An 18232-nucleotide genomic window follows, 5' to 3' on the forward strand; every position below is an offset into this window, starting at 1 on the left:
CGTAGTCTCCTTCCGCCGCCGAGCAGTGTGTCAGCATTACTGCATTTACTAGGCAATCTTGTATTTTAATAACTGTTTAAATTTTGTGTCGATTTGTTTGCGCTCTCTGTAGATTAGTTCAGACGTTCTTTGCACAACAGTTTTTAGCATGGATAGGGACTGCAACTGCTGTGTTCGGATGCAGGCTGAGTTGGCATCCCTTCGCTCCCAGCTTCAGGCGGTGTTGGCTTCGGTCACACAGCTTGAGGCTGTTGCCAATGGGCATCACTGTGGGGTTCCGGATGGGGGTTTGTCGGGGACGGCCAGCTCGTCCCACGCATCCCCCGATCGGACTACGACTGTGGTTGCCCGGGATACTGCCTACATTGAGGCTGATCCCTCACCTGTGGTAGAGTGGGAGGTCGTCTCAAGGTGTGGCAGGGGGCGAAATACATTCCGGAGGGCTGAACGGAAGGCCTCTCCAGTTTGTCTGACGAACCAGTTTCAGGCTCTGTCTCAGGCTGATACTGATCTTCGGCCTGACATGGCTGTTTGTCCTGTTCCAGAGGTTGCCCCTCAGTCTGCAAGATCCGGGCAGTCACAGAGAGTGGGCTTACTGGTAGTTGGGAGCTCCAACGTCAGGTGCGTAATGGGGTCCCTTAGGGATATGGCAGCAAGAGAGGGGAAGAAAACCAATGTGCACTCCGTGTACATACCAGGGGAGTCATTCCAGATGTGGAAAGGGTCCTTCCGGATGCCATGAAGGGTACAGGGTGCACCCATCTGCAGGTGGTCGCTCATGTCGGCACCAATGATGTGTGTCGCTATGGATCCGAGGAAATCCTCTCTGGCTTCCGGCGGCTATCTGGTTTGGTGAAGACTGCCAGTCTCGCTAGCGGGATGAAAGCAGAGCTCACCATCTGCAGCATCGTCGACAGGACTGACTGCGGACCTTTGGTACAGAGCCGAGTGGAGGGTCTGAATCAGAGGCTGAGACGGTGCGACTGTGTGGGCTGCAGATTCCTCGTCTTGCGCCATAGGGTCGTGGGGTTTCGGGTTCCACTGGATAGGTAAGGAGTCCACTACACGCAACAAGCGGCTACACAGGTAGCAGGGGTTGTGTGGCGTGGGCTGGGCGGTTTTTTAGGTTAGATGGCCTTGGGCAAGTACAGAAAGGGCAACAGCCTCAACGGGTGCGGGGCAAAGTCAGGACATGCGGGGACCAAGCAGCAATCGGTATTGTAATTGTAAACTGTTGAAGCTGCGTTGGCAAAGTACCGGAACTTCAAGCGCTGATAGAAAGTACGGAAGCTGAAATCGTTATAGGTACAGAAAGCTGGCTGAAGCCAGAGATAAATTCTGCCAAAATTTTTACAAAGGTACAGACGGTGTTTAGAAAGGATAGATTGCATGCAACCGGTGGTGGAGTGTTTGTCGCTGTTAGTAGTAGTTTATCCTGTAGTGAAGTAGAAGTGGATAATTCCTGTGAATTATTATGGGTGGAGGTTACACTCAACAACCAAGCTAGGTTAATAATTGGCTCCTTTTACCGACCTCCCGACTCAGCAGCATTAGTGGCAGAACAACTGAGAGAAAATTTGGAATGCATTTCACATAAATTTTCTCAGCATGTTATAGTCTTAGTTGGAGATTTCAATTTACCAGATATAGACTGGGACACTCAGATGTTTAGGACGGGTGGTAGGGACAGGGCATCGAGTGACATTATACTGAGTGCACTATCCGAAAATTACCTCGAGCAATTAAACAGAGAACCGACTCGTGGAGATAACATCTTGGACCTACTGATAACATCTTGGACCTACTGATAATAAACAGACCCAAACTTTTCGACTCTGTATGTGCAGAACAGGGAATCAGTGATCATAAGGCCGTTGCAGCATCCCTGAATATGGAAGTTAATAGGAATATAAAAAAAAGGTCCCTTTTTTATATTCTGTTTAGGTTTATCTGTTTAGCAAGAGTAATAGAAGGCAGATTTCAGACTGCCTAACAGATCAAAATGAAAATTTCTGTTCCGACACTGACAATGTTGAGTGTTTATGGAAAAAGTTCAAGGCAATCGTAAAATGCGTTTTAGACAGGTACGTGCCGAGTAAAACTGTGAGGGACAGGAAAAACCCACTGTGGTACAACAACAAAGTTAGAAAACTACTGCGAAAGCAAAGAGAGCTTCACTCCAAGTTTAAATGCTGCCAAAACCTCTCAGACAAACAGAAGCTAAACGATGTCAAAGTTAGTGTAAGGAGGGCTATGCGTGAAGCGTTCAGTGAATTCGAAAGTAAAATTCTATGTACCGACTTGACAGAAAATCCTCGGAAGTTCTGGTCTTACGTTAAATCAGTAAGTGGCTCGAAACAGCATATCCAGACACTCCGGGATGATGATGGCATTGAAACAGAGGATGACACGCTTAAAGCTGAAATACTAAACACCTTTTTCCAAAGCTGTTTCACAGAGGAAGACTGCACTGCAGTTCCTTCTCTAAATCCTCGCACAAACGAAAAAATGGCTGACATCGAAATAAGTGTCCAAGGAATAGAAAAGCAACTGGAATCACTCAACAGAGGGAAGTCCACTGGACCTGACGGGATACCAATTCGATTCTACACAGAGTACGTGAAAGAACTTGCCCCCCTTCTAACAGCCGTGTACCGCAAGTCTCTAGCGGAACGGAAGGCTCCAAATGATTGGAAAAGAGCACAGGTAGTCCCAGTCTTCAAGAAGGGTCATCGAGCAGATGCGCAAAACTATAGACCTATATCTCTTACGTCGATCTGTTGTAGAATTTTAGAACATGTTTTTTGCTCGAGTATCATGCCGTTTTTGGAAACCCAGAATCTACTATGTAGGAATCAACATGGATTCCGGAAACAGCGATCGTGTGAGACCCAACTCACTTTATTTGTTCATGAGACCCAGAAAATATTAGATACAGGCTCCCAGGTAGATGCTATTTTTCTTGACTTCTGGAAGGCGCTCGATACAGTTCTGCACTGTCGCCTGATAAACAAAGTAAGAGCCTACGGAATATCAGACCAGCTGTGTGGCTGGGTTGAAGAGTTTTTAGCAAACAGAACACAGCATGTTGTTATCAATGGAGAGACGTCTATAGACGTTAAAGTAACCTCTGGCGTGCCACAGGGGAGTGTTATGGGACCATTGCTTTTCACAATGTATATAAATGACCTAGTAGATAGTGTCGGAAGTTCCATGCGGCTTTTCGCGGATGATGCTGTAGTATACAGAGAAGTTGCAGCATTAGAAAATTGTAGCGAAATACAGGAAGATCTGCAGCGGATAGGCACTTGGTGCAGGGAGTGGCAACTGACCCTTAACATAGACAAATGTAATGTTTTGCGAATACATAGAAAGAAGGATCCTTTATTGTATGATTATATGATAGCGGAACAAACACTGGTAGCAGTTACTTCTGTAAAATATCTGGGAGTATGCGTGCGGAATGATTTGAAGTGGAATGATCATATAAAATTAATTGTTGGTAAGGTAGTTACCAGGTTGAGATTCATTGGGAGAGTCCTTAGAAAATGTAGTCCATCAACAAAGGAGGTGGCTTACGAAACACTCGTTCGACCTATACTTGAGTATTGCTCATCAGTGTGGGATCCGTACCAGATCGGGTTGACGGAGGAGATAGAGAAGATCCAAAGAAGAACGGCGCGTTTCATCACAGGGTTATTTGGTAACCATGATAGCGTTATGGAGATGTTTAACAAACTCAAGTGACAGACTCTGCAAGAGAGGCGCTCTGCATCGCGGTGTAGCTTGCTCGCCAGGTTTCGAGAGGGTGCGTTTCTGGATGAGGTATCGAATATATTGCTTCCCCCTACTTATACCTCCCGAGGAGATCACGAATGTAAAATTAGAGAGATTAGAGCGCGCACGGAGGCTTTCAGACAGTCGTTCTTCCCGCGAACCATACGCGACTGGAACAGGTAAGGGAGGTAATGACAGTGGCACGTAAAGTGCCCTCCGCCACACACCGTTGGGTGGCTTGCGGAGTATAAATGTAGATGTAGATGAAGATGTAGCCATTGTGCTTCCCTAACTTTATCCAGCTGAGCATACCATGTGAGGTGGCTCATTAATGAAGACTCTTGACTCACATTTGGGAGGATCGAAGTCCAAACCCTCAACCATTCATCCGGATTAAGGTGTTTTATTCTTTCCCTAATTTGTTTAACACAAATGCTGGGGTGGTTCCTTTGAAAAAGTCATGACCAATTTACTTATATCTTTTTCTTCATGGTGGATATCAAAGCTGAATATTTACTGAATGAATTCAGAATTTTTTTTTCTTAAGTTGTGATTTATTTAATCTTTCATTCTTTTCACAACTGGCTTCAGCTTATGTTTGGAGAAGAACACTATGTTACAAGTACAAAATGAGAACACAATGGTATGATGGTAAATTAGCAGAAAAATAGTTTACTTTTAAATTTACCAAATTTCTAAATTGGCAGCATCTTCACAATCTGTTTCTCCATTTATATCGGTTTACAAAATGCAACTGTGCTTTATGTATTGACAGTTTTGACATTTGGTTTGTTTACATAAGGCAGGAAATGTGCAAAGATATAATTTATTTATATTGGCCAAGATAAATAATAAATAAATAACTTAATTATATCTTATCTTGATGAAGTAGTCAACATCATTATCTTCAGCAATATACTCTGCAACTAGAAGCTATAGTTGGCCCTTGGCCTCAATTTGGTGGCTGTCACCTACATGCTGGATACTTTGCTCTTGGTTGCACTCATATAGAATTGCAGAAAATTTGGTAGATGAAGTGGTTGCTTTGAGAGATGGTTCCATCTCTGACAGGGTGGGAGATATCTGGGCTTGGGCTGGAGTAAGTGGTAACAGGCATATTTATGGGACAAGTTTTCCATGGGAATATTACCCGCAGGACAGATATTTGGGAACATAAATGTTGTAGGGACAGACAAGAAATTTCATAAGTAAGAACAGGGTTAGTTGGGAGGATATTCCTCATTTAAGGGCATGGTGAGAGGTATTTGCAGCCTTGAGAGGGAATGTGATTCATTTGCTGCTCTGCTGTCTGGAAGCTTGATTACTACATTTAGCCTTTGGGCATGTGCTGTTACCACACAAGAAAGCACCTGCTATGTCTGTAGGTTCAGTATTTTTCTGTCTTTGTCACTCTGTGTTTGTTCTTTCTCCAGCCACAAAAGTTCCAGTCAGTCTCGTAATATGTTATGAGTCGTCCAAAAAGCTCCAATATTTAATAAATATTGCTCGTATGAGCATTTCAATAAAATATGTGAAAATCAAATGGGCAACTGGTCTTGATGCTGGAATTTGGTAGCAAATGACATAGCTTGAGTTTTGAGATTGTTTCATTGTCTTTGAGGTCATTAAAGGGGGTTACTGCCTCCGTTGGCTACATGTGAGGGAAAGAACCAGTCTGGTCTTGTAGAGAGAATCATTGATCAAAGTTTTGAGCATTGCAGCATGTTACTCAGCTCCATCTGTTGTAGAGCATGTGAGAGTTCTATTTTGTGTATTGCAGTTTAATACTATTTTTGTTGCTAATTTCAATTCCAGGTCTGCCATGGAGACATAAAATTAGAGAACATAATGATAACCTCATGGAACTGGGTACTCCTTGTTGACTTTGCATCTTTCAAACCAACATATCTTCCAGAGGATAATCCGGCTGACTTTTCTTACTTTTTTGATACTTCAAGAAGAAGAACATGTTACATTGCCCCAGAAAGGTATGTCTAAGAAATCTCTCAATGCTCATTTTTTGAATACTGATATTAAGTGAGCTGTTTTTTTTTGATGAAAATGCTGTTATCATTGGAGTGTGTGAATGTACAGTTCTATGTATTCAGGTTATTTATACTTCAGTGCTTGTTCAAAGTAAAGCACATTTCTTCAATATTTTGCAACTCGAGAACAGTTATTACAATCACCAGTGAATAATGAGACATCTTGTTTCATATGTGATTTAGTTTACATCCCATAGATAGATTTTGTCCTTCTTCTGTCAGGTTCTTATTCCTTCGCAGCCAAAAAAAAAAAAAAAGAAGAAGAAGATAAACACACACGCACACACACACACACACACACACACACACACACACACACACACACACAGAGAGAGAGAGAGAGAGAGAGAGAGAGAGAGAGAGAGAGCTGGGGATGGGGGGTGGAAGGAAGTGGAAGCAAAGCAAGGGGATTGCGGTGTGGTAGAAAAACCTTGAGGGGCTGGTTGAAGGCAATGGCAGTTTTCTACACAGAAAGAGAGGAGTTGGGGAGAAAAAAAGGCAGCCATCTGATAAAACCATAAATACATACAAACAAGATGATTTATGCATTAAATTATGGAGACTTTGACCATAAAAGTGGGAGAGATGGAATGGAAATAGAAACAAGAGAGAAAGAAGAAAGATGTAGGACAGAAGAGTGAGAAATCAGTAAAAAATGAATAGAATAGGCATGTCCACTCAACACATACACCGTGTGATTAAAAGTATCTGAACACCCCCAAAAACATATGTTTTTCTTGTTAGGTACATTGTGCTGCCACCTACGGCTAGGTACTACATATCAAAGACCTCAGTAGTCATTAGACATCATGAGAGAATTGAATGGGGCACTCCGCGGAACTCACGGACTTTGAATGTGCTCAGGTGACTGGGTGTCACTTATGTCATACATCTGTATGCGGGTTTTTCACACTTCTAAACATCCCTAGGTCCACTGTTTCTGATGTGATAGTGAAGTGGACATGTACAGCACAAAAGCGTACAGGCTGACCTTGTCTGTTGACTGACAGAGACCGCCAACAGTTGAAGAGGGCCGTAATGTGTAACAGGCAGACATCTATCCAGGCCATCACACAGGAATCCCAAACTGCATAAGGGTCCACTTCAAGTTCTATGACAGTTAGGCAGGAGGTGAGGGAACTTGGATTTCATGGTAGAGCAGCTGCTCTTAAGCCACACATCATACCGGTTAATGCCAAACGACACCTCACTTGGTGTAAGGATCATAAACATTGGACGACTGAACAGTGGAAAAATATTATGTGGAGTGATGAATCACGGTACACAATGTGGCTGTCCGATGGCAGGGTGTTGGTATGGTGAATGCCTGGTGAACATCACCTACCCGTGTGTGTAGTGCCAACAGTAAAATTCGGAGGCGGTGTTATTGTGTGGTCATGTTGTTCATGGAGGGGGCTTGCACCTCTTGTTGATTTGTGGGCGCTGTCACAGCACTGGCCTAAATTGATGTTTTAAGCACCTCCTTGCTTCCCACTGTTGAAGAGCAATTTGGGGATAGCGATTGCATCTTTCAACATGATCAAGCACCTATTCATAAAGCACAGCCTGTGGCGGAGTGGTTACATGACAATAACATCCCTGTAATGGACTTGCCTGCACAGAGGCCTGACCTGAACCCTATAGAACACCTTTGGGATGTTTTGGAATGCCAGCTTCGTGCCAGGCCACACTGACCAACATAGATACCACTCCTCAGTGCAGCACTCCGTGAAGAATGGGCTGCCATTCCCCAAGAATTTCCAGCACCTGATTGAATGTATGCCTGCGAAAGTGGAAGCTGTCATCAAGGCCAACACCATATTGAATTCCAGCATTACCAATGGAGGGCGCCACAAACTTATAAGTCATTTTTAGCCAGATGTCTGGATACTTTTGATCAAATAGTGTAGTTGAGGCTTTGAGTGACAGGAAGCCACATAAACAAGACTGAACTTTTAGCTAAATTTTTGGACAGTATGCTTTCACAGAGGTAAGAAACTAATTAAACACACATATGCATCTTCATTATGTGGGACTGTGGTGGGGTTAGATGGGTGAAGGGAGGGTACAGTTTGGCCTGTGGGTGGGCGAGGCAATAAGAGAGTGGGGTAGGAGTTAGGCACCAATGAGCTCAACCAGGTGCTGGAAGGGGAAGCTGTTTGCAGTTAATGATGAACTGGATGATGTAGGGTAAGGGAGGTGAGGATAAGAGATTAGAATAGAGAAAGAAGAGGACAATAGGAATATATTTGGTCATGTATATAAGGAACGAGACTGTGGGTCATCAGGGAAAGATAGTGTTCAATGGCAACAAGTTTGTGGGCATGGAGTATATTAATGTAAGGGAGATAGCATCAACAGTGACAAGCAGGGAGTAACGAGTTGCAGCCACTTTCCTGGTAAAGGAAATTAGCCAATGGAAAATGGGTTGGAGACGTTCATCAACTGAGGCAGAGAATCTTTCTGTAGGAGCACAGCAGTTGGCTATGACGGGACATTGAGGGTGATTAGGTTTGTATATTTAAGAAAATCTGTAGGAGGTGGGTTTTGTCGAGGAGAGGAAGGAGGTGGGTTTGGGCAAAAGTTTCTACTATTGGCATTGTGATTTTAGTTGGGATTGGAGGTAGTAATGGGCTGGGATGGGACTGGATCATTCTGGTTACGTTTATAGGTGGTAGAGTCAGACAACTGATGGAGACCATCTTGGCAGGTAATCAGAACAATTCATCACCACAGTAGTGGAGAATTCATTTGCAGGGAGAATGATCTATTCATAGTCTTCTTTAAAATCACAGGTAGCTGCTCTTGCCTTTTTTTAGATGCTTGTATTATTGGGAAGTGACCCAGGAAAGGTAGGTGAGACAAGATTGGAGGTGAGGAATTCCTGGAAGGTAACTGGGGAGGGAAGGTGTGGGGTCACAATGGGGCAGAAGTGTGAACTAGGAAAGGCATAATTATATGCTTGATTTCGGACTATTTGGTCATAGCAGTAGGTAGTAAGTTAGTGTTTTTGCTGTAATGTATAGGTGAAGGAGAATAGACACCATGACCAATCCACAATTATTGAAACTGGATTCAGTGCTGAAGATGAGATTATTTAGGAAGGGCTGAAACTTCTGTGAGGCTCAGTTTGTTAGTGGAGAGGTTAATAATACCAGGAGGTTGCTTTGGGGGTAGCTATCTCTTAGGATATTCAGAGGCAGGAGTGGGAAGACAGTATACTGTGTAGCTTTTTTAAGTTGTGGTTTGATTGCTGTTCCAATTGACAGACAGAGTTGACCATCCAGTGGCTGTGCTACTGCTCAACTCCTCAACTATGTGGTGAGTAGTTATATTTATTCTACACCCTGTACTTTCCAGTAGCAGAAAAAGAGGGGGGGGGGGGGGGTTGCATACGATTAAGTAGAGTTTTTAAGTTCAAAAACTATTGGTCTGATTATTTTAGATATTGACTAAAACATGTGAATTGAGATGAAAATTACAGGTTGTCTGTTTCACATAATAAAGCTCCAGTAACTTGCATTCTCTGCGGATGAGCTATGATCTTTTTTGATAAAATCAAACTGTGAGGTCTGAAGGATTTTCAATGTCCAACAGAAAGGATTTTATGCCACTGTTTTCAGAAAATGCTTTAAATCAATTTAGGACAAGTGGTCTCCACTGCCAGTTGTGGTTCTTGGCACAGACAGCTCCCTTGGCAACTTAAAAGACATTTATCACCAAGAAAAAGTTTATACATGTGAAAAGAAAGTAAGTATGCTAGAATGATGTGTAAAAGTGATGTTGTTTGGCATAAAATATTTGTATAAAACAGTTTCATATCTTGATGAATGGATTTTCATAGTTCATGTTCAAATTTTGTGCTAATGTCTTTAACTTGTATTTTAGTTCTGGTCATTTTTGATTCCCTAGGTTTATCAAGACCTTAAATTCAGACATATCAAGCCAGCTGCTACTACCAGAAGAGACATCAAGAAGAGGAGATCTCACACCAGCTATGGACATATTTTCCGCTGGGTGAGTTGAATTACTGGCATTTGTGTTAGTGACGAATATCTTAGGCTATGATTTATTTCTCTTTGAGCAATATTTGTGTTTTGTTATACATGAGCACAAGATTTCATGATAAAGTTTAAGGGACAAAACTGATTCTCAACATGTATTGTATGAAATGCATACTTCTCTTGTATTAGGAAGGATTAGCAGGCATGGGGGGGAGGGAGGGATTTGGGAGGGGGGGATATTGGGGATGTGAGAAGGAGGAGGAGGAGGAGGAGGAGGAGGAGGGGGGGTTATTCAGTTACTAGAAATTACGAAGTAATTCAGAAAGGCAGGGCAGATCCAACTCAAGATGAAAGTAATATGTGGTCTGAGAAGGGACTGACAAATTATGGTAATAATTCTAATAACTATGGAGTAAAGATATGGCAGTAAAAACTGATACCAATGTAACTGTTGGCAATTGAAAACATTATTAAAATTTGTGTAACTGTTGGCAATTGAAAACATTATTAAAATTTGAGTAAATACCTTCTTGTTTGACATTTGGCAATGGGAATGGGGATGATAAGATTTTTCTTGAAATCTTCCTTTCTTTTGCTTGTAGTTATTGTGTATATAATGTAATTGGATACATAAAAAATCTACTCACCAATTAGCAGCAGCTTTTACTTGTGCAAGCTTCTAGCAGAAGTGTTGAAGGGGAAGGAAGAGGGGTGAAGGGAAAGGAACTGGAGAGGTTTAGGAAAAGAGAAGGGGGTAGAGCGGATTGTAAGTGTTCCCTGACCTGGGGTTCTGAGTGACTTTTCTGAAATTTATCCCTTTTGCTAAACCTCTTTTGTTTTTTTCTTTCACCTATCTTCCTTCCTCTTCAACCCTTCTTCCGGAAGAAGGAGCAACTGGCTGTGAAAGCTTGCATAAGTAAAACCTTTTTTATGTGTGTGGTCTCCTGCTGCCACTTGCTGAGTAGATTTTTTATCTGTCCAGTTACATTATATTACTCATTGATTAGTCATTCTGCGATGTATAGAACTTGGCTTTGATAGACGTATTTTTGGTAAGGTGAAATATGGTTTCTATTTTTTTTATTAATTAATTTTTAAACATGCTGAGTTGCATCCACTTGCTTATGTATTTAAACCTCACTATCTGCATAAATTTTTCATGATTTATCCTCAGTTTTCTGTATGGTGATTGATGTGAGATCCAAAGATGACCCTTTCTGCTTCTGTTTGCAGTTTCTCAATTTGTTGCACAGCTGCATCAAGACGATCCAAATGAACCGCTCATCAGTGAAAAGCTTAACAGTGAATAATCATCTACTTCTTGTCGTTATCACCTAATCTCCATTCTCTCCTCAGATATTTACACCACTCACAAGTAACTCCTTTACAACACAGTGTAAATGCAAATTTGAGAATTGTCTCCTTGTCTCACCCCTGTCCTAATTTCATAAGTACCAGAAATTTCTCCTCTGAATTTGTCTGATGTATTTGTTTTCAACAAGGGCTGCTGAGTGATTGCTCTTATCCTATTGTCCAAATCCAATTCATCAATAACTCAAATTAACGATCTCAGTCATTATAGCTTTAAACATCCTGAAAATGGTTATTGTTATTTCTGTCTCCATTTTGCTGACGTATCCATGGTCCTTTCTCTTACATTGTGCTTTTACATACACTAGAAAGCACATAGCGTGTCTTCTGAAATGGAATACTTTTTCAAGGATAGTTTTCCAACATCTTTAATATGGATAGGGAGTATGATTGCTGTGTGCAGATGTGAGCTGAGTTGGTAACACTTCGCTCTCAGTTCCAGGCTATGTTGGCTTCAGTTATGGACTGGCAGTGGGGATCCAAATGAACTACTCATCAGTGAAAAGCTTAAAAGTGAATAATCATCTACTTCTTGTGATTATCACCTGATCTCCGTTCTCTCCTCAGATATTTACACCACTCACAAGTAACTCCTTCAGAACACAGTGTAAATGCAAATTTGAGAGTCTGCTGGTTGTTCTGCACCAGTGGCAGCCCAGTTACTGCTTGCATTGAGGTTGACCCTCACCTGTGATAAAATGGGAGGTTGCCTCGGGTCATGGCAGGCTGTGAAAGACTTCCGGGGAGGGGGGGGGGAACGGCACACATAAGGCCCACGGTTTGTCTGACAAAAAACAGGCCCCAGGTGCTATCTGTGGCTAACAGTGTCCCTTAGTCAGATGCAGTTGCGTGTCCTGTTTCCTCTGAAACTTCTCAGCTTGTAAGATCTGGTGAGTCATAGAGGTGGGATGGTTGTAGTTGAGAGCTCCAATGTTAAGCATATTATGGGATCTCTTAGGGACATGGCTACCAAGGAGGGGAAGAAAACCAATGCGCACTCCATGTGCTGGGTGGAGTCATTCAAGTTGTGAAACAGGCCCTTCTGGATGCCATGAGGATCACAGACTGTGGGCAACTGCAGGTGGTGGCTCACACCAATACCAGTGATGTGTGTCGCTTTGAATCGGAAGAGATTCTCTCTGATTTTGGGTGGCTGTCTGAAGTGGTAAAGGCTGCCAGCCTTGGGTGCGAGATGAAAGCAGGACTCGCCATTTGCAGCATAATCAATAGAACCAATTGCGGACCTCTGGTACTGAGCCTAGTGGAGGGTTTGAATCAAAGGCAATAGTTCTGCGACCATGTAGGCTGCAGATTCTGTGACTTGCGCTGTAGGCTGGTGGAGTTTTGGGTTTCACTAAATAGGTCAGGAGTCCATTACACATAGGAGGTAGCTACATAGGTATCGCCGGCCGAAGTGGCCGTGCGGTTAAAGGCGCTGCAGTCTGGAACCGCAAGACCGCTACGGTCGCAGGTTCGAATCCTGCCTCGGGCATGGATGTTTGTGATGTCCTTAGGTTAGTTAGGTTTAACTAGTTCTAAGTTCTAGGGGACTAATGACCTCAGCAGTTGAGTCCCATAGTGCTCAGAGCCATTTGAACCATTTTTTAGCTACATAGGTAGGTAGTGGGGGCTGTGTGGCACGAACTGAGCGGTTTTTTATAGTAGAGGGTTTTGGTGAATCACAAAAACGGGTTCAGACTCAAAGGTGCAGATTGAACACAGGAAGAATTTCTATCTAGGAACCTTGGTAGAACAGCTGCAAATTGTCATAGCTGTGTTGGGAAAGTACCAGACCTCCGAGTGCTAATACAAAGCACTGATGCTCAAATCGTTATAGGCACCGAAAGCTCTCTAAAGCCAGAGATAAGTGCAGCCAAAATTTTTGCAAAGGATCCAATAGTGTTCAGAAGGGATAGGCTAAATGCAGGTGGGAGTGGAATGTTTGTTGCTGTTAGAAGTAGTTTACCTTGTATTAAAACTGAAGTAGTAGTTCCTGTGAGCTAATATGGGTAGAGGACATTCTTGACAACTGGAATCAGATACTAATTGGATCCTTTTACCAACCTCACAACTCGGATTATACAATCGCTTGAAAGGGTCAAAGAAAACTTGAGTCTAATTTCAAACACATACCCAACTCATACAATTATAGGTGGCAATGACTTCAGTTTACCCTTGATATGTTGGCAAAAATACATGTTTAAATCTGGATGTGTGCAAGAAACTTTGTCCAAAATTGTACTAAGTGCATCCTCTGAAAATTATTTTTAGCAGTTAGTTCATGAAGCCACTCAAATAGTAAACATTTGTGAAAACACACTTGGACTCTTAGCAACAAATAATACTGAGCTAATAACAAGCATCCAAGCTGATGTAGGGGTTAGTGAACACAGGGCTTGTCATAGCGAGATTGAATACCGTAACTCCTAAATCCACCAAAAATAAATGAAAAATATGTCTATTCCAAAAAGGCAAATAAAAATTCACTTGACATTTCTCCACTTTGCTTCACTCCTTCCAAATTAACATTTTAAGTGTAGACCAGATGTGGCTTGAATTCAGAGAAATAGTATCGACAGCAGTTGAGAGATTTAGACCAAATAAATTAAGAAACAACGGAGCTGTTCCCCCTATAACACACAAAACTGGTCAGAACACTGTTGCAGAAACAATGAAAAAAAAAATGCTAAATTTAAACAAATCAAAATCCCCAAGATTCAGTCTTTTACTGAATCTTGAAATTCAGCATGGACTTTAATGCGAGATGCTTATAACAATTTCCACAAAGAAACTTTGTCTCCAAACCAAATTTTGGTCATACGTAAAGTATGCTAGTGGCAAGACACAATCAATGCCTTCTCTGCATGATAAAAATGGAAATACTGTCAGTGACAGTGGCACCAAAGCAGAGTTACTATACACAGCCTTGTGAAATTACTTCACCGAAGAATATGAAGTAAATATTCCAGAGTACAAATCAAGAACAGCTGCCGCCATGAGTAACATAGAAGTGGATATCCTTGGAATAGTGAAGCAAATGAAATCACTTAATAAGACCAAGTCTTCAGGTCCATATGGTAAAAAAGTTAGATTCCTTTCATTGTGTGCTGATGCAGTAGCTCCATACTTAACAATCCTGTACAACCACTCAGCCAATGAAAGATCCATGCCCAAAGACTGGAAAGTTGCACAAGTCACACCAATATTCAATAAAGGCAATAGAAGTAATCCACTAAATTACAAAATATCATTAATGTCGACATTCAGCAGGCTCTTCTAACATATATTGTGTTCGAACATTATGAATTACCCTGAAGACGACAGTCCGTTGACACAGAGTCAACATTGATGTAGAAAACATTGTTCTTGTGAAACACACCTAATGCTTTACCCACATGAAGTGTTGAGTGCTGTTGACAAGGAATTTCAAAGTGATTCCATATTTCTAGGATTCTAGAAGGCTTTTGACACCGTACCTCATAAGCGCCTTGTAATCAAATTATGTGCTAATGGAATATTGTCTCAGTTATGCGACTGGATCCGTGATTTCCTGTCAGAGATGTCACAGTTCATAGTAACTGATGGAAAGTCATTGAGTAAAACAGAAGTGATTTGTGGTGTTCTTCAAGGCAGTGTTATAGACCCTGTGCTGTTTCTTATATTTATAAACAATGTATGAGGCAATCTGAGCAGCTGTCATAGGTTGTTTGCACACGATGCTGTCATTTATTATCAAAAGATCAAAACCAGTTTGCAAAATGAGTTAGAGAAGATATCTGTATGGCTCAATAATTGGCAATTTACCCTGAATAACTAAACTTGTGAGGTCATCCGCATGAGTGCTAAAAGGAATCCACTAAACTTTGATTACATAAAAAATCAGTCAAATCTAAAGGCAGTAAATTCAACTAAATACCAAAGAATTACAATTACAAATAACTTAAATTGGAAAGAACTTCTAGAAAATGTGAGGAAGGCGAACAAAAGCTGTGTTGTATTGTAGAACACGTAGAAGATACAACAGAGCTACTAAAGAGACTGCCTAAACTAAGCTTGTCCATCTTCTTGCATGGCATGGGATCCTTACCAGATAGGTTTAACGGAGTACACGAGAAAGTTCAAAGAAGGGCGGCATGTTTTGTACTATTGAGAAATAGGAAGTATTACAGACATGATATAGTATTTTGGGTGGAAATCATTTAAACAAAGGCATTTTTCATTGCAGCCAGATCTTGTCATGAAGTGTCAATCACCAGCTTTCTTTTTCCATATTTTGTTGATGCTGACCTACATGAGGAGAAATGATCATATTAATAAAATAAGGGAAATCAGAGCTTGCACGGAAAGATATAAGTGTTCTTTTTTTTCCGTGCTCTGTTCAACAGTGGAATAATAGAGGATTAGTGTGAAGGTGGTTCGATGAACCCTCTGCCAGGCACTTAAGTGTGACTTGCAGAGTACCCATGAAGATGTAGGTGCAGATGTAGATGACAACCTGTGCCCCATATTTCAGGAATCTGCTTCATCTAGTAACAGCTTGCATTAGTGCCTTTTACATGACAGCCAATTAAGTGCGTATGGAATGGAAATGAAATGAGCGTATGGCATTGTGGGCCAGGTGGCCCCATCTGGGGAAGTTTTTTTCAGTTGACACCACATTGAGAGACATGCGCGCCGGTGATGAGGATGAAATGATGATAACAACACAACACCCAGTCCCTGAATGGAGAAAAATCTCCTACCTGGCCAGGAATTGATCCCCGACAAGCTTGCATGGGAGACGAACACGTTACCACCCAGCTAAGCAGGCAGACAGGTCTTTTGAATATTTGTTTTGACAAGAAAAAAAAAAAGAAAGAAAAAACACTTGAAAAGCAATTTTGCATGTTCCTGAATAATTATACGAGGGAATGCTGAAAAATGATGACTCCAAATTTTTAATGTGAAAATTCTTAAACCCTTTTAAATAAAAGAAACCCTATTAACATGTCTACATTGTTATTCTTCATCTCTACGTATCTGCAGCCCTCTGTCAGTAGAGAGTTGCAAATCATAGTGTGTAAATGGTAGTCGTCGTGACGTCTGCAAGAATTTGACAGCTTGAGCGCTGTCATTGATCATCCTCCCTATAGTCCTGGCTTGGCCCCATCTGTTTCTAAAACTTAAAGAGCACTTCTGAAGATTTGATAGTGATGAAATGGTGCAAGCAGAGGTGAAGGTATTGTGTGCTTAACAATGTCAAAGATTCTACAGTGACAGCATCTACAACATGATTTCTCATTGGGAGAGATGTGTTCATTGTTAGTGTGATATAAATGTGTAGACATGAAGAATAATAATGTAGAATGTTAAAATGTTTATTTTATTAAAAAAGCTTTTACAGTTTTCACATAAAAAAATTGGAGACATTACTTTTCAGCACTCCCTTATACTTTCAGTTTTTGTAGTCTTTGTTTCCTTGTTTTTCTATCTATCTTTAAGAACAATATATTTTATTCCTCACAGACTTAAAAGTCATGGGACCGATGACGTCCCAGTTTGGTCCTCTCCCGGAATCAACCAACCATCTTAAAAGTCACCATGAAATATGGTTGCAGTTCATGTTGTTAGCTTTGAAGTGGAAACATTAAAAAATCACTTCTACTTAAACTGAAGAATTACTCCATGAATTTGTATTACATTTCTTGCCTAGGTGTGCCCTGCTGGAGTTGTTTAATGAAGGCCATCCACCATTTGATTTCTCACAACTCCTTTCTTACCACAGTGGTGAATATAATGTTTCACGGCACTTGGAGAAGCTTGATGATCCGGACATAAAGGTAAATGGACATGTATAGTGTTTTTCTTTCTTTAATTTCTTCTATTCTCTTTTCTTTCTATTCATCAAAGATTGTATGCCTACCACAGTAATGTGATTGTTATATTCATGGGAGAAATAAGCTCATGATTGCAGGAAACTTTTTTATGTAATATACTGGACCTCCTGTTGCTCTTAATTTTAGTTAGTCATGAAATAATCAAGTTTGCCAAGATCACTAGTAATTCTTTTTGTTACTGTTACCAGTTCTGACAGATGTATGCTGTGTTAATTGGATGTAAAAGTTCAAAAACAAACATCCAAGTGAAGGTGGATCAAACATATTTGGTTTCATTTAACAATTTTGTACACTATTGCAACATTAGAATGTACCTTGTGACATTATTAGATGTACATGCTTTTTACAAAATTGAATGTCACATAGTGACGTTGCATCAGATTGTAACAAAAAGTGGCAGGGAAGATCAGCACCTCACAAATAAAATACCACACAATTAAAACATACAACATGTTGTGCTGATACCTCAGCATACACTAATCACTTGATACCACAATGATGACTTAACTAGTATAATGCTTTCACAGATAATTAAATACACAATTGTTTTTGTAGTAGTGTCTGATAACTGATAAATTTTGATTGCACGTGCCACACTGCAATTATGTCTTCTCTCCAATCTCATTAAAATTATTTTTAACAAAATTTATGTAACATTTTAAATCACAGATTTAAAATAAGATTATGTTTTGAAAATAGGCACTGTTAATTTTGAAAAAAAAAAACTTACAATGAAATATACATTTTCATCCTTTACATGTAAACGTATACTAAACAACAGTTGAATGTCATTTTTAGAAAAATCGTGTACAATAAAATGTAGTTCAGATTATTTGGCAACATAGAACCATATCAAAAGCCTTACAAAAAACAGTCATCAAGGTAACTAGGCTATATGCAAGACAGATATAGGCCATAGCTGTGGCCCATACAAAATCACTTCATGAAATGCTATTAGGTTTACATAATTGTATTCTTCACAGCACATAAAGTGAACTACACTAAGTCATAGGCATAAGTGGTGCAGTGCCCGTGGTCTAATTACAACATGTTCATAAAAGAATTATGAGTTATAGTGTCAGTGTAGCTGCATAGTGGATTGTTGCAAAATATTGTGGAGCTCGTGGTATAGTTCCTGAGCTTTACATGAGAGCATAAG

At 40.8% G+C, this 18232-nt stretch overlaps 1 protein-coding gene across 1 annotated transcript in view; it reads left to right on the forward strand.

Moving 5' to 3' along the window:
- LOC124606719 (phosphoinositide 3-kinase regulatory subunit 4) overlaps window positions 1–18232 on the forward strand; it is a 200258-nt gene that overhangs the window by 47304 nt on the left and 134722 nt on the right. Inside the window, exons 4-6 of the mRNA XM_047138749.1 lie at window positions 5593–5765; window positions 9735–9839; window positions 16890–17016. Coding sequence (XP_046994705.1) covers window positions 5593–5765; window positions 9735–9839; window positions 16890–17016 — 405 coding nt within the window. The remainder of the gene's footprint in view (window positions 1–5592; window positions 5766–9734; window positions 9840–16889; window positions 17017–18232) is intronic.

The sequence above is a fragment of the Schistocerca americana genome, chromosome 3 (assembly GCF_021461395.2).
Source record: "Schistocerca americana isolate TAMUIC-IGC-003095 chromosome 3, iqSchAmer2.1, whole genome shotgun sequence".
Taxonomy (NCBI): Eukaryota; Metazoa; Arthropoda; class Insecta; order Orthoptera; family Acrididae; genus Schistocerca; species Schistocerca americana.